The 13,587-nt window shown below is 47.5% G+C and overlaps 7 protein-coding genes across 7 annotated transcripts; 4 read left to right on the plus strand and 3 right to left on the minus strand.

Moving 5' to 3' along the window:
• Nucleotides 1-752: 752 nt before the first annotated feature.
• Nucleotides 753-3,567, minus strand: GGS25DRAFT_516945 (uncharacterized protein; the record flags this gene model as incomplete). The annotated part of the gene is made up of 3 exons (XM_049263299.1): nt 753-2,002; nt 2,095-2,708; nt 2,774-3,567. 3 exons carry the CDS (start codon nt 3,565-3,567, stop codon nt 753-755), a joined length of 2,658 nt encoding a protein of 885 aa, XP_049121429.1.
• A 211-nt stretch (nt 3,568-3,778) lies between these two features.
• GGS25DRAFT_470309 (uncharacterized protein) lies at nt 3,779-5,816 on the plus strand. Its single transcript, XM_049259230.1, has one exon. It carries the CDS (start codon nt 3,936-3,938, stop codon nt 5,328-5,330), a length of 1,395 nt encoding a protein of 464 aa, XP_049121430.1. The 5' UTR covers nt 3,779-3,935; the 3' UTR covers nt 5,331-5,816.
• On the plus strand, nt 5,736-7,361 carry GGS25DRAFT_470310 (NAD(P)-binding protein). The gene is made up of 3 exons (XM_049259231.1): nt 5,736-6,395; nt 6,473-6,652; nt 6,717-7,361. The coding sequence occupies exons 1-3, from the start codon at nt 5,929-5,931 to the stop codon at nt 7,105-7,107; spliced, it is 1,038 nt and encodes a 345-aa protein (XP_049121431.1). The 5' UTR covers nt 5,736-5,928; the 3' UTR covers nt 7,108-7,361.
• A 136-nt stretch (nt 7,362-7,497) lies between these two features.
• On the minus strand, nt 7,498-7,934 carry GGS25DRAFT_516948 (uncharacterized protein; the record flags this gene model as incomplete). Its single annotated transcript, XM_049263300.1, has 2 exons — nt 7,498-7,612; nt 7,759-7,934. The coding sequence occupies 2 exons, from the start codon at nt 7,932-7,934 to the stop codon at nt 7,498-7,500; spliced, it is 291 nt and encodes a 96-aa protein (XP_049121432.1).
• Nucleotides 7,935-8,248: 314 nt separating this feature from the next.
• Nucleotides 8,249-10,824, plus strand: GGS25DRAFT_527201 (P-loop containing nucleoside triphosphate hydrolase protein; the record flags this gene model as incomplete). The annotated part of the gene is made up of 3 exons (XM_049265070.1): nt 8,249-8,866; nt 8,957-9,597; nt 9,661-10,824. Exons 1-3 carry the CDS (start codon nt 8,548-8,550, stop codon nt 10,822-10,824), a joined length of 2,124 nt encoding a protein of 707 aa, XP_049121433.1. The 5' UTR covers nt 8,249-8,547.
• An 824-nt stretch (nt 10,825-11,648) lies between these two features.
• Nucleotides 11,649-12,152, plus strand: GGS25DRAFT_516950 (uncharacterized protein; the record flags this gene model as incomplete). Its single annotated transcript, XM_049263301.1, has 3 exons — nt 11,649-11,756; nt 11,867-11,950; nt 12,066-12,152. 3 exons carry the CDS (start codon nt 11,649-11,651, stop codon nt 12,150-12,152), a joined length of 279 nt encoding a protein of 92 aa, XP_049121434.1.
• Nucleotides 12,153-12,288: 136 nt separating this feature from the next.
• Nucleotides 12,289-13,432, minus strand: GGS25DRAFT_516951 (carbohydrate esterase family 5 protein; the record flags this gene model as incomplete). Its single annotated transcript, XM_049263302.1, has 4 exons — nt 12,289-12,297; nt 12,479-12,733; nt 12,826-13,002; nt 13,106-13,432. The coding sequence occupies 4 exons, from the start codon at nt 13,430-13,432 to the stop codon at nt 12,289-12,291; spliced, it is 768 nt and encodes a 255-aa protein (XP_049121435.1).
• Between the last annotated feature and the right edge of the window lie 155 nt (nt 13,433-13,587).

Raw genomic sequence — 13,587 nt, forward strand, 5'->3', positions numbered from 1 at the left:
GAAGGTGGTGTTGTGTTTTGGTGATGTGTTGTGGTGTTTTGATGAAGGTGGTGATTGAAGGTGGTTATTGAAGGTGGTGATTGAAGATGGTTATTGAAGATGGTGATGTGTTGTGGTGTTGAAGAATTTTTTTTTGAAAAAGAGTGTGTTGTAGTGTTGAAAAAAAAAAAGAAAAGGTGGTGTTGGCCAAAAAATATTAAAGAAAATATAAAAGTGGATACCGGGATTGGGTTCTTCCTGGATTTATATAAGAAATGATTGCAAAATATGAAATAATTGCATATAATGCTATTATTCAGCCTAAATTATGGTGTTTGATTTACAAAATTCAAATGATTGCCATCTTTTGTTTGATCGAAATGATCAAACAATTGACACTTGTAGCTACCCTAAGAAATAAGGTGGGAAGGTACTTCAAACCTTTGAAATAATGTCCTATTTTTAAATCATTTAAGGTTGTAAATTATTTACTCCACACGTACTTTCACGCTATGGTACCTAGGTAGTTACAAGTTGTAGTAACAGAATACCTAGGTACCTAGATAGGTTCGTATATATTGGATACCTACGTAACTCTCTTCTTTCACAGGTACCTAGTACGTATCACTTAGAAAACACCCTAGGTACTAGGCAGTTTACCCCTTATTCGCAACTTGGCTTCATTAAGTAGTTACCTACTCGAGCTTCCCCTTCAAGGCCATCATACTCGGCGTGGATATGAAATATTAGCTCTTGAATCGATACTTGTTACATTAACCTAGAACAATCTCTCGCTCCTCAAAATACGGCAAACTGTAACCTGTCCTCCAATCAATTATCCCGAGCCACGTCCATGTTCCATCACTAGGCTTCTCATACTTCCTACCACACACAGCAAACACAAGCCCTTCAGAAACGCCACCATACCCTCCATAAATACTTGCGCAAGGCTCGTTGTCGCTGTCTGTATCTTCTCCTTGAACAGCCTCTCGCTGTAAAGGCTGAAGTAGCCTGCCCTCCTTGTAGCCCTTAAGACACTCCTTTAACTCATCCGGCACTGGCTTGTCGACTAAGTAGTTCTCTGGGTATTGAAAACTACGGAAACTACGGAAATGCGAGGCGAAGCCGTCCTTAAAGTGAATCTCTGCAACTCCCCAATTTGCTCGTAGGCATGTGTCCCCGTTCTTGCCCATTTCAATCAGACCAATCTGAGACTGAATGCCATCATATGGAGGATACAACTTGGATGTCGGGGGCTTTTCATTGGCTGCGAGGTAAGCGCCAGGTTGCCTAGGCGCCCACGAGGGACCTTGGGGTGGAGTGAGCCTCTGTACACTTGAGAGTAAGTGGCCGGTGTGAACAACCTTGTCGAGGCGTGCTCCTCCATGCTTCCCTCTAGCCCATAAATCCTGAGCATCCTTCATTACTGGGTCATCAACGAGGAGACTCCAGATAATAACATCATCTCCGGGACGAGAAGCGAATCTCTGACCGAGGAGCGATGCAGCCTCTGATACCGCAACGAAGCCACGGCCTATTCGAGTGGAAATAAGACTGGCATCAAAACTACCATCGAAGATGATATGCTGAAACTTCGATAGCTCTTGGCTACTCGTTTTGTGTTCAATCCAATGAGTTGCGCTTGGGGGTGGAAACAGGTGGTGGTTCGTCAAGAGGAGTATCGACATGGTTATAGCCCCATGAAATGCCGTAGTACGAAGTATTCCCATTAATGAAATCAGTTTGTTTTCGCTACCCGACCTACAAAGGAGCTGTATATTCTTTCTGCCACGTAAGGCCTCTAGCAATGTCCAGGCTCTCACGTTCCAGTCGCAAACAAGGACTATGGCAAGGATAGATTCCTGTAGGGCTACACTAGCGGGTGTGTTCTCTGCGTCTTGTAAAATTGAGATGTCGATGTCCATTATATCTCTATCGCACAATACAGTAGCGTGACTAGTTGAGAAGACATGGTTTATCGTTAAAATAGCTTCTTTACGCAGGGTGTGCTCATCAGGAATGCCTTGAAGAGGAGGTAGATATTAGCTTAGAATGCCATTATGTACCTAGGTAGCATGGGAACTAAAAGGAGAGACGTTCAAAGTTGATACTAACAAGCAGCATCTATCCAATAGCTCGAACAGCCCAATTCCCTTGCAATCCTGCAATACCGACGATGAAGACATTCATTCATCCCTTCTTCTGGTCGGCCGCCTTGGCCATGAAGCCATACGTGTGAGATTGCTACGGTTTTAGTATCGGCAACTTCATAGCATAGTTTATTGGAAGAGGAAGAGGAAATAGAGACAGCACGTGGCCCAGACACTTTCAGATACGAAGTTTTGTCCCACACCATACGGTTGCATGTCTTTTCACCCTCGCAAGAAAGGTCATGCTGGCTTTGGTCCTTGACTTTGCCTCCTCTCCTGATTCTCTTACAATCATCAGGTCCTAGTCCGGAACATGCCTGATCGCCAATACACCTTCCTGGCTTTTCACCAAACACGTTAGCAAAGCTTTGGCGAAAGTACCGTAGATCGAGTAGGGAAGTCGATCTACTTCGCTGTAAGATCTGGTATGCCAAGGTACACATGTATTGTAACTTATCTTGCGACGTGTTCGCTTGCTGCGACTCCAAGGCAAGAAAGGAGCCTTTATTCGGGCGAAGCCCAAGTTCTCCAAAGCCAGTGTAGTCGAATCCTGTTTGCAAGCTATCTTGCAGAACTCGCCTTCAAGCATGTCAAAAAGACAACTACTAGGTAGGTATATTAGGGAGTTCAATGACATTGCTTACCAGTAGTGTAAAGCCAGACAGCGTTGCCAGGTACTCCACATATAAGTAAGTAGTGCAAACCAGCGCCATGTGTTATTAACTAATACGCCATCCTTTTCCACTGGCCCCTTACTAAGCTCGAAGAAGACGCCATCGATAAGGTCGGAGACGAAATCCAGAAATTGCCTGAAGTGGTGAGATTCAAGACTGCTCCCGTCGAGGTTGGCCTTTCTCTCATATGTCAAAGCTATGGCAATCCCCATGCGAATCACACTGCCTGATAGCCTAGAAACCGTAGAGAGTTGATCCCATGAATATTCATTTGCGTCACCATTCAGCCAACATTCTCCTTTCAGATTCTCCGTTATATCACGAGGCAGTGAAAGTGGAATGGGTGGCAAACGTTTCAGCAAGGATGTCGTGGAATGAATAATGTCATTTCTCATCGATTGAGATTCTGGGACCACGAATCTAGCTATTATGGCATGCTCCGTAAAGGTCCGGTCTAAATGCTCCCATGAGAATTTGGTGTGAGTACATCTGTAGAGGCCTCGAAGCATCATCCACCGTGATCGTTTATGAGAGTCTGGTGATAGATGAACACCGGGAAATGAAACACGTTTAGTAGGACTTGCTGATGTGGTATGCTGGTTGGACCTTTCTTTTGCCAGAAGTCCATTTATATTGATCGTTGAGATATCTCGTGGCCTAAATTCACTGATGAGGTGAGAGCCACGAGGCGTTCTGGAGGGACACTCTTCCAACGCCTCCAATACTCTAGCTGCCAATCGCGGGTCCATATGCTCAACATCCATACTAGCTAAGGTTAGGGCATTTATAAACTAGGTAGGTCGTCATGCTAGTAGAGCGAGAAGTTAGCATATGCTCTGATCTACATGTAGGACATAAAACTTGCAAAATGCTACATTGTACCAACATGCATAATAGCCATGAAGTTACATCGTGATTATATAGATAGCCAGGCAGCATTTGCACTGCCTCCACCTCTCCCTCCCTCTGCCCCTCCCTCTGCCGCCCCCTCTATTTCTTCCAAGGACACTTTCTGTCCTTCTCTTGTATATATTTACATATTCAAGTTATCTATGATATCAAATTATTACAATTGAAAAGACTCATAGCATTACAGTTTGATTCGAAGCTTCTATCTACCTAATTTATTCCAATGACACTGCAAGACCCCCCTGCCAGTTATGGAACGAATGGTGCCACACCACCTGTACTTCCAGTGGCATCATTCAATATTTCTATCATTTTTGAATGGGCGTCTCTGCTACCACTGGCTATATATCTTGCTCGTAGTCGGCTACCGCACCAGTTAGTAGGACAGGCTGCTTTGACTGGTATCATTGGCGTCGGCCTGTTTCCTCGCTTAGGCGTCTTAGGAACCATTGCCGATTTTCTTCAGCAAGACCAGGAGTTCCTTGATCGTGCCTCGTCAGTTAGTCAGATGCGCCGCACGGTTTGGGATGTGAATTGGGGTAGTATCTTTCCCTGCGCCAACGGCGCGGCGGCAGCGATGCTGGATGCTCATGTGCTTCGAAATGTCAAAACACAGCTTGCGCCGGAACAATTACCGAAACCTCCTTTACCTAAGGCGCCATCTAAACCTTCCAGCATCACCAGTTGTCATGTTTCTCATTCGAGCGGTAGTACGACCCCTATAAACGAAAAGCCAGTCCAAGGTTTCCGTCGCTACCAAACGCTACACATTCTTCATTTTTCCGACTCGATGACGTCTAATCCAAGCCTTTTAAAGCAGAAAATTGCCTCTTCTCATTCTTGGGCGATCTTTTTTGAAGCGCTAGGGTTGATGCTATTACTTGGTATTAGCATCATCTGTATCCTCTATGGCTTGTATGGAACTGCTGCTGCCGTTGTTCTCACTATTCTGTTCAGAATTTCCAGGCAGCTGATAAAAGTTGAGCGGCCTGTTGGATATCTCCACAACAATGAAGGGGATCTTCCTGGATGCATGCTCATGGCTCTTCATGAAAACGCTTCGACGTGGTATCTTTACGTTGGCTCTCGTGGCACTATCGACGCAGTGCTGAATAAGAGCATGATCCAAAGTATCGGGTCGCCCTTGAACGGTTGGCTAGCGCATGGTCTACGCGCTCTTGAAATTCTACAGCTTATTATAATGAGCTATGCTGCCGCCCAAAAGGGCTGGGATGGCATTGCTTTGTTATGCCTCATTCTCGCTGCTTGGATTTTCGACTGGTTACTCAACAACGACCAACGAATAGCAGGACTATGGCTTCAACGCGAGGGCATTGCTGTGAAAGCGCAGAGTCTTAAATTCGGAGGCCGGACGCCAATAATGGGCTTGGTCCATGCTTTGAGTAACAAGCAAGCGACTTCCTGGATGGATGGAATTATTTCTCCCTCAAATCGGCGTGCCGTGTGGCTGCAAAAATTAGGATCGCAAAACGTTGACCCAGAACTAGAGCAGAAGCTCAGCCAACGTGATAAGGAATGGATCGCTTTAAACGAAAGGCTGACATATGCAGCATTAGAAGCTACTAAAGACATCGGATTAGGCACGAATACTGTTTAAAAATAACTTGTACCATCTTACCGAGTTAAGAGAGGTATGCCGCCTGTGTCACCATCTGATGTTCCTAGGATTCGGTCTTGCGTGAGGGAGGGACATCCAATACGGGCCCGGCAGAGAGAACAGAGAAGAGGCTTAAATATATGTTTGTAGCCTAGCTATTTATACGAGAGTCGCAGATCAAGTGGGATAGCAAGAAGATAGAGTCTTGGGTGTCGAAGGACGAAGATACCGACGGTTTGCGCATCCAGGTACATCTGGTACCTACGGTACGTGTTTTACAGTGCTTAGGACCCCACAGTGCCAGGTGTGCTATATTGCCCCGTCCCCGGTCGGGATGACCCATGGATGTAATCAATCCCATACGAATCGTACATCAGAAGGAAAGTGCGATAGTTATATTGTAATTTGTAAGCAGAGGTAGTTATGACATAGTATATAAGCAATAGTATAAGCCATAATAATAATATATAATATATAAGCCTTCAACCTTCAAATTTAAAATAAATCTTTGTCAACATTAAACCCTAGAGTTCAATGTCACTTCCTGCCAACAGCTTACACCGACGAGCTCAATTGCTTTTGACGAAAATCACTGCACATGGCTGCTTCAAAAGGCACCATTATCGTTACGGGCGCTAATGGCAGTCTTGGTAGCGCTATCGTTGCTAAAATAGTGTCCACGCCAGAGTTCGCAGCATATCATGGTATCTATACCGTAAGGGACACTGCTTCTGCTCCAGCCTTAAACCACGCTCTACAAACAACACAGACGACTCGTCCGCACAACCATGACCTTCTGTCGCTCGATCTAACCGATTTGACAAAAATACGAGAGATTGCCGCCTCTGTCAATGCCCGCGTTGTGGCAGCAGACATCCCCCCTATTCGAGTACTCATACTCAACGCGGGGTGGCAAGAGTACACTACACAGACCTGGACCAAGGATGGCTTCGATATGTCATTCGTGTCTAATTACTTGGGTCATTGGCTCCTAACCATGCTGCTGTTGCAGAGCATGGACCGCGAGTCGGGTAAGATTGTTGTAGTTGGGAGTTTGTCCCATGAGTAAGCCAAGTTCAATCATCATTTACCTTGATTACCTTGATCTCATCAACTAAGCACGTGGAACGCGTAATGTGTAGTACTCAAGCCGGACAGAACAACTCAGGAGGCCAGTTTGTGGACCCAAAATGGAAGGTCATATTTCATGACAGCACCGAGCCCGTGGCGAAGGGTACTTGGAGTACTAACAAGGACGATCCGTCGTGGTGTTCTGGATACCGACGGTATGCAGCTTCGAAGATGTGCGAGTTACTGATGATGTATGTGATTGCCACACTTCCGCATGCTCCATCCAGTCTGGCTTATTGACATCTTACTTGACAGCGGAGAACTACAACGGCGAGTTGATATGGATCCCAGCCTGAATAAAATATCTGTTCTTGGCGTTGATCCGGGCTCGATGCCTACTAATATAGTCCGACGGGCTCCCTGGGCTATACGAACGGTCCTTTTCAGTATTATGCATCTGTGTGCGAGCTTAGTAGTGTGGCTGATGCCAAATGGACCTCTCCGTACGACTCGAAAGTCAGCTGGAGACATTCTCGCAGCGAGCTTCGATCCAAACACGAACAAGGGGCTCTATTTCGATGGATCAGCAAGGGCAGAGATGAGTCCAGAAGCTAGAGATCCTGTCAAGCAAAGAATGCTATGGACGGATACTTTAAAGTACACGCAGCTGAAGTCTGGAGAAACGGCGCTTTCTAATTGGACGTGACGGGCAAGTTGTAAGAGGACTTCATCTTCTCACTCTGGACGTTCCTGTATTCAACTACTGTCGTTGTGTGAAAATATCTTTCTTCAGTGTACTATTTTGTACTACCCAACTGGATATATCAAAGAAATCCTGATATAGCATTTTCCATAGCGGTGATCTGCACAGCTACCATTGTACCTACTATGAAGTACACACATGTATGTGTTATATAAACCATCACTTTTCTTCTTATCACTTCATATACATAATCTAAGCACACTTTCGCTACTTTTTACCTCTGCGCTTTCCCCTCCACAGCCGAGATGAGCCTTCAAGATGCATCTTCTACCTTCGGTTTGTCTCTGGTGTATTTAAATCTTGCTGTCACCAGCATGACTACTAGGGGCTTCTTTAATCGCCAAGTTCGAGGGAGTTGGCACTTGCACCTTTCGCGTAGATGGCCGGAGGGAGAGGTTCCAAGGCAATACTCCACGTAATGCCGGAAACGCTCTTGATTTCCGATAGACTGTTCTGTCAGATATTATACGTGGCGTTCAGCATTGATGCCTTCGATTCGAACGTGAGCACGGCAAATGTTTGACTTAAAATGGCGATCAGTAATTTGTTGTTCGTGAAATTCCGCAGTGAGTAGGCATGAAATGAGATGCCTACCGCAGGCCTTTGGGCTGCGCACCACCTCCTTCTAAGGCGAGAATCCCCATATTAACCAAGCACATCGTGCTGTAGTACCTTGGCAGACTCATAACTGGTTCGAACACATGGGGCTTGCTCTCTGCTTTCGTGTATTCGAGTTCATTTACAATAAGGCTGATGGGAGCCACACCCATAATGGCCGTATAAGCAAATACAAGTATCTGCGATGCATATTCGTCATACGCCTCTTCAGAAATCTGGCATGAAAGGAGGAATTTACTGCACATTAGTAGGTAGGTATGTACCTAGTAGGTAATTTTGAAAGATCCATTGCCTACGATGTCTCCGAAGGTGCGTAGCTATCGCCTACCCAGGCACCTACCCGGTACCCATATGACTTTGGGGGCTCATTGTGCAGATATGATTGATCCAGTGGGCATTTCTTTTAGAAACAACTCAGCTTTTCAAATCTCAGGTTGCGTTTGCCTTTTGATCCTTAACTAAGAACCTACATAATTCATGCTTCTTTTATTACATTAGGCATACCTGTCTGAAGGCAACTCTTTGGTGGTTGTGGCTCTCAAGGTCGTAGTTTTAGACATTCACATCTTGCCTTGTACAATTCTTGCAGAAGGCATCATGAATGCTTCTTTAGTCCGCATCAAGGTATCTACTGAGTTAGATACTGGGTATATAATCCAATATCTCCTCTACTCACCTACCTAGCTAGATACCCAGCCTGTCCGACAGATATTCATAGTACCTATCTTATCAGAAATCAAGATTGATATTGCCTAGGTACTTATCATGGATCGTTTTAACGCTGGCCACGTGCCCTTTCTACAAAAGATCATGGACCAATCCACATTGCTCAACGAGGGGGGTTTCCACAACGGGGTTTTCGACGACAGCAGCCATTCACCAAACCTGGTTGCTAAGTGGTACGAACATCGTTGTCCAGCCAAGTGCTGTCCTGTGAGATGGTCAGCATTCGCCGTTACAGATGCTGAAAAGGGAGACCTAGAGGCTCGCACCTCGAGTAGTCCTATCATACATGCCCTTTTCAATGCCAGCGGTAACTGGCTAACCAGATCCATCAAGATTCAGGACCCGTGGATGAGAAAAAGTGAGATTTCTTAATCATAATCCCTGTTTTCCTGAAGTCTTCTACGAGCCCCTTGTGAAAGGGGGGAGAGGCTAATATCTTTCATGACAGTCCTTGCCGATGTGCTCGATAACTACCAAGATCTTGACGTGGTGGTTGAGAACTGGACCTTCAAGCCTCCCTTTGAGCCGCTGATACACCGCTGGGAACAGCTCAAGAATTATGACCCCGACGCCAAGGGTATCCCCGCTGACAAGAAGAGCGCCTTGTCAAATTTGCTCGCCTTCTTGACCCCGATCATCAGCCCCTCCCTAAAGTCGCGCGTCAAGCTTCAGAAGGCTGGCAAGATAGACTTCCCGAACATATGGCACTTATTTGTTCCAGGCTCCTTTGCCATAACCAAGTTCTACGGCGTCGACGTCGTCTGCCGGGTTTCCAAGTTCAAGAAATTCGACGGCAAAACAGGTCCCATGGAAGCTGACAGTTGGTGGATCATAACCTTGGAGTATGTGGATTGGGATGGTGAAAAGAGCGGCTATGCGACGACCACAGTGAAAATCGATGAGTTTGGAGGCTTCCGTCGAGTCACACAACTACCCGTGTTCCCGATGTCGTATCTAGACGACGAGGCCAAGGCGAAAGCAGCCTTTATCGAGAGAGGACGCAAGTGCGAGCATCTGCGCGGTCACCGGCTTATGACATGTACTGGTGAAAAGGTAACTCTGGAGACCTCAAGTAAAGAGATGCGACAAGTAAGTACTACCTCCAATCCCATGTCTAATCAACCAAAGTGTTAAGCTAGGTGCTTCATTTAGGTGCACGGAAGGGTTTACATAGACGCCTTTGGATATTACCGCAGCTGCAATCTTGTCAAGCCAAACTTACGATCGCTTCATGACGAAGACAGGGTCCGCGAAGACAGGGCCCACGAACCTATAGATTCCAAATTCAAGCTCATGGGCCTCCCAAGTAACAATACGAGTGCTTCGAGCTGCTTCGCTGACTACGATACGAAACATGTTCCGACTGCCACAATTCCCCAGGGAGTCAAGTCTGTCGATAAGCATCCAGTTCAGAGAAACGAAGACCTGGCCCCCCTTACCGAGGAGCAGCTTTTAACCACAACTCCATGGGTCAAAGGTTTCGATCTCAAGTCGAAGGACTGGTCCGAGGTTTGCGTGGACAGCTTGGAGGAAGTGATTTGGAACGATGAAGCTTTCGATAAGCTTGTTCTGCCTCAAGATGAGAAGGAGATGGCCTGGTCATTCATCAACGGCAAGCGTCGCTCGAACGGTTCCGAATTTGACGATTTCATCCAGGACAAGGGTCGCGGTCTCATCATCCTGATGTTTGGCCCTCCTGGAGTGGGCAAGACATTCACAGCCGAGGCTGTCGCAGAGAAGTCCAGAGTGCCCCTGTACTCCATGAGTGCAGGCGACCTTGGGACCAAGCCCGCTGATGTGGAGAAGGCCCTCCAGCGCGCATTAGAGCTTTGCCGAATGTGGGACGCGATGCTTCTCCTTGACGAGGCAGATGTCTTCCTCACTTCCCGTGACAGCGAGTCGATTGCCCGGAACGAGCTCGTATCGATCTTCCTGCGCATGCTGGAGTACTACACGGGCATCTTGTTCCTGACGACCAATCGTGAGACGAGCATCGACCACGCATTCCGATCGCGCGTCGACCTCTTCCTACCGTACAGTGGGCTTCACGCCGAGGCTCGCCGCAAGATCTGGGAGAACTTCCTCGAGCGGACTGGCGAGGTCAAGTTCAACCTCACGGACGAGGACCTGGATCGTCTGGCGCAGATCAATCTCAACGGCCGCGAGATAAAGAATCTGATCAAAAGTGCCCGGATGCTTCTTCTCGGAGATAAAGGCACGGGGGTGTCGCCTTTGGACCGTCTGGACATGCTTGTGAATAACCGCACTCGGGCCCTCGGTATTATGTCCAGGGAGAAATATGTACCTGGGACGTAAGTGACTGAAATATTCACTCTATGGTAATTGAGGTGGTGGTTTAGGGGGTCCAGTTTGGCCATACTTATGGAGGAGCTTAGCTCAGCATTTGCAGATCGAGATAATTAGACAACACCAATTAGGTATCTAGATGATCAGATAGACTGGAATCGCTGATGAATAAATCAGCGTTGAGAGCATTTGGTATTTTTTTGGGGATTTGTGGCTTACCCCTTATCACTTGGCATTAGAGGCTGTTCGATACCTATGGCATTCTTAAGTGCCTCGGGTATGAAGACAGATCACTCATAATAACAACTGATCCTCGCCAAATTCCATGCTTCTATATTAATGAGACTTGCATATTCTAGACCAAAATAGCACTAAATCGTAAATTGCCAAGTCTTGGGGCTCTACTGATAAAACGTGGGAGAAGGGTAGTAATAGGGGAGGAGCACAGATATCACTACCTCCTTGTACTGCTATTAATATATATATACCTACCCGGTTAACCCCATGATCATGTCAGAAGGGCCGAAAATTGCCACGTTCACGCAATTACCGGTGATGGTATGTTCCCAAATCTGTATCTTAGCCTAAAGTCATTCGCTATGGCCACTATTCCCAAGACTCCATGCGTCTATATTAGGACCCCCATACGATCTTGGAGATATTATAGCCGTCTAGATCCTCCCATTGAATAGGTATATACTGCCTTCGTAGATCCCGCTTCTTTTGCTTTCTCAGCAAACCAAGCATTACCTGAAGTTTCTTTGGAAGCATAGAGTTTCTCCCACTACTACCTATTGATGGCCCCGAACCACAGCATTGCACATCTTTCCAGAATGCGTACGTCAATCAGCCTCCTAGCCATCCTGGCCCCTTTGGCCTTCGCAGACGGACCATGCGATCCTACCGTTTGCGAGGAGGTGACGAGTAGCGACGGCGTATTTGTGAGTTACCTTCGCCTCGGTCCCCAGAATACCCATTCCATCCCTCGCCAAAGACAGACATAAAAACCACAAAACTAGACTATAATCGTTATTAACGTATTGTATCACAGTGCTGGATGCCCATCGTTCTTGGATGGGAAAACGCAAGCGCGGATCCTAAAGACGTTCTTGCGTGTGCTTCGAGTCCAGAAGTTGTAAGTCTCTACCTTGTCTACCTACCTACCTACATATGTAGGCGTACCTATTTGAATAGGTACCTACCTAGTAGTGACGGCAAAATGAGAATAAAATTGAGCTAATGCCAGGAAGATGTGTCAATGCTACGGCTGCGAGCCAGGGCTGGAGAGGCTCATTACGGAGAACAACCTTTGCCCGGCGCCTTCAGGGAGTGCGTAGGATACCTAGCCAGTTTAGGGCCAGGTTCAATATAGGGGTTCGACGGGGATATTATTGTCTTGCCTTTTCAGATAGATAGCCACAACAATCTGAAGAGCTTTCATCCATGAATGGTAGCTTCGCCTCAGCATCAGGATCATTTGGACTAGACGTATTCGTATTCAGACATTCTTTCGTTCTTCATGTATAACCCCTGACCCCCTTTTCGGTCATAGAGGCTAGTCGTCTTACTAGGTACCTATTATTTAAATAAAAAACACAACACCAACCGTTACCAAAATCGAGAAATAACTGCTCTTCGCCTGCCTATCCGACACCCCGCTTACCGGAACAAAGGTAGGAGCACTGGTAGGAAGTGCACCTGTGGGAGAACTAGTCCGGTTCGAAGCCACGGTACCCGACGCCGACCCCTCCAGCTTACTCTGCACGAACCTCAGCGCCGCCTGTCCATACTCCCGCCCGTACCCCTGATGCGTCGCCGTACTGTTCCCCTTCGCGCAGAACGGATCCTCCGCGTCGCAGTAGGCCTGGATGATGTTTTCGAAGGCCGCGCACCGGAACCCGGCGGGGCGGGCCGCAAACTACGTGCACACGGTTAGTACGAGTAAAAAAAAAATGTAGATAACTAGGTACTACTAGATTTAGGTAGGTATCTAGGCACGGGGAAACTTACTCCGCCTGCGGTGGCATTCCCGACGTTGAACGGCAGCCCGTCCACGTGGCGCGGGTTCCCCATCAGGATGATCGCCGCGACCATCTTGCTGACGCCCGCGGAGACGCTGGCGCTCGTCGTGTTCACGCTGAGCCCATCGGGTCCACCGCAGAAGGCGTCGTCGACGATTTGCGCGCCCTGTTTTTTGTTGTTTCAAGCCGTGTAAGCGTTTCGTTTCATTCCATCATACATACCTAGGTACCCAACCGAACAGATTTGTGGGATAATGCGCCCAACTCACCTGCGAGTACCCAACCACCACAATCCTCGTGTCCGGACACGCTAAGTTGAATACGCTCGTCTGGTTCGCCACCGCCGCCACGCCCGCGGTCACGCTGGCGCCGTACGCGTTGCCCCCGGCGGCGGGGTACACTATGGACTCGGAAGTGGAGCCGTTGTTCGCTTGCTGGATCAGGTTTACGACTGTTGAGGCCGACCCGAGGCCCGGTGGGGCGGTGGTCTCGCGGGCGCCGAAGATACGGATGCTCGGGCAGTTCTGCTGCTGTTGGGAGTGAGCTTGGCCTGCCAGAGCTACTACCACGCCTGATATTATCCTGATATACTTCATTATTGTCGGTGGAATGGAGATGATTGTTGTGGTTTTTGGAGTGTGAGGAAATGGACAAAAGGCCTTCGTAGTGATTTTATTATCTAGGAAGGTGGACTTAGGCCTTTTACCTACTGCCACTGAACTCATCAGGGCATTGATGCATGGTGTTTCAA

This window comes from Hypoxylon fragiforme (assembly GCF_022984875.1).
Source record: "Hypoxylon fragiforme strain CBS 206.31 chromosome Unknown GGS25scaffold_1, whole genome shotgun sequence".
NCBI classification, from domain to species: Eukaryota; Fungi; Ascomycota; class Sordariomycetes; order Xylariales; family Hypoxylaceae; genus Hypoxylon; species Hypoxylon fragiforme.

Coding starts and splice junctions, on each gene's coding strand:
- GGS25DRAFT_470310 (XM_049259231.1), top strand. CDS start 5,929: ATGGCTGCTTCAAAAGGCACCATTATCGTTACGGGCGCTAATGGCAGT. Junction 6,396..6,472: donor GTTGGGAGTTTGTCCCATGA/GTAAGCCAAGTT, acceptor CGTAATGTGTAG/TACTCAAGCCGGACAGAACA. Junction 6,653..6,716: donor ATGTGCGAGTTACTGATGAT/GTATGTGATTGC, acceptor CTTACTTGACAG/CGGAGAACTACAACGGCGAG.
- GGS25DRAFT_470309 (XM_049259230.1), top strand. CDS start 3,936: ATGACACTGCAAGACCCCCCTGCCAGTTATGGAACGAATGGTGCCACA.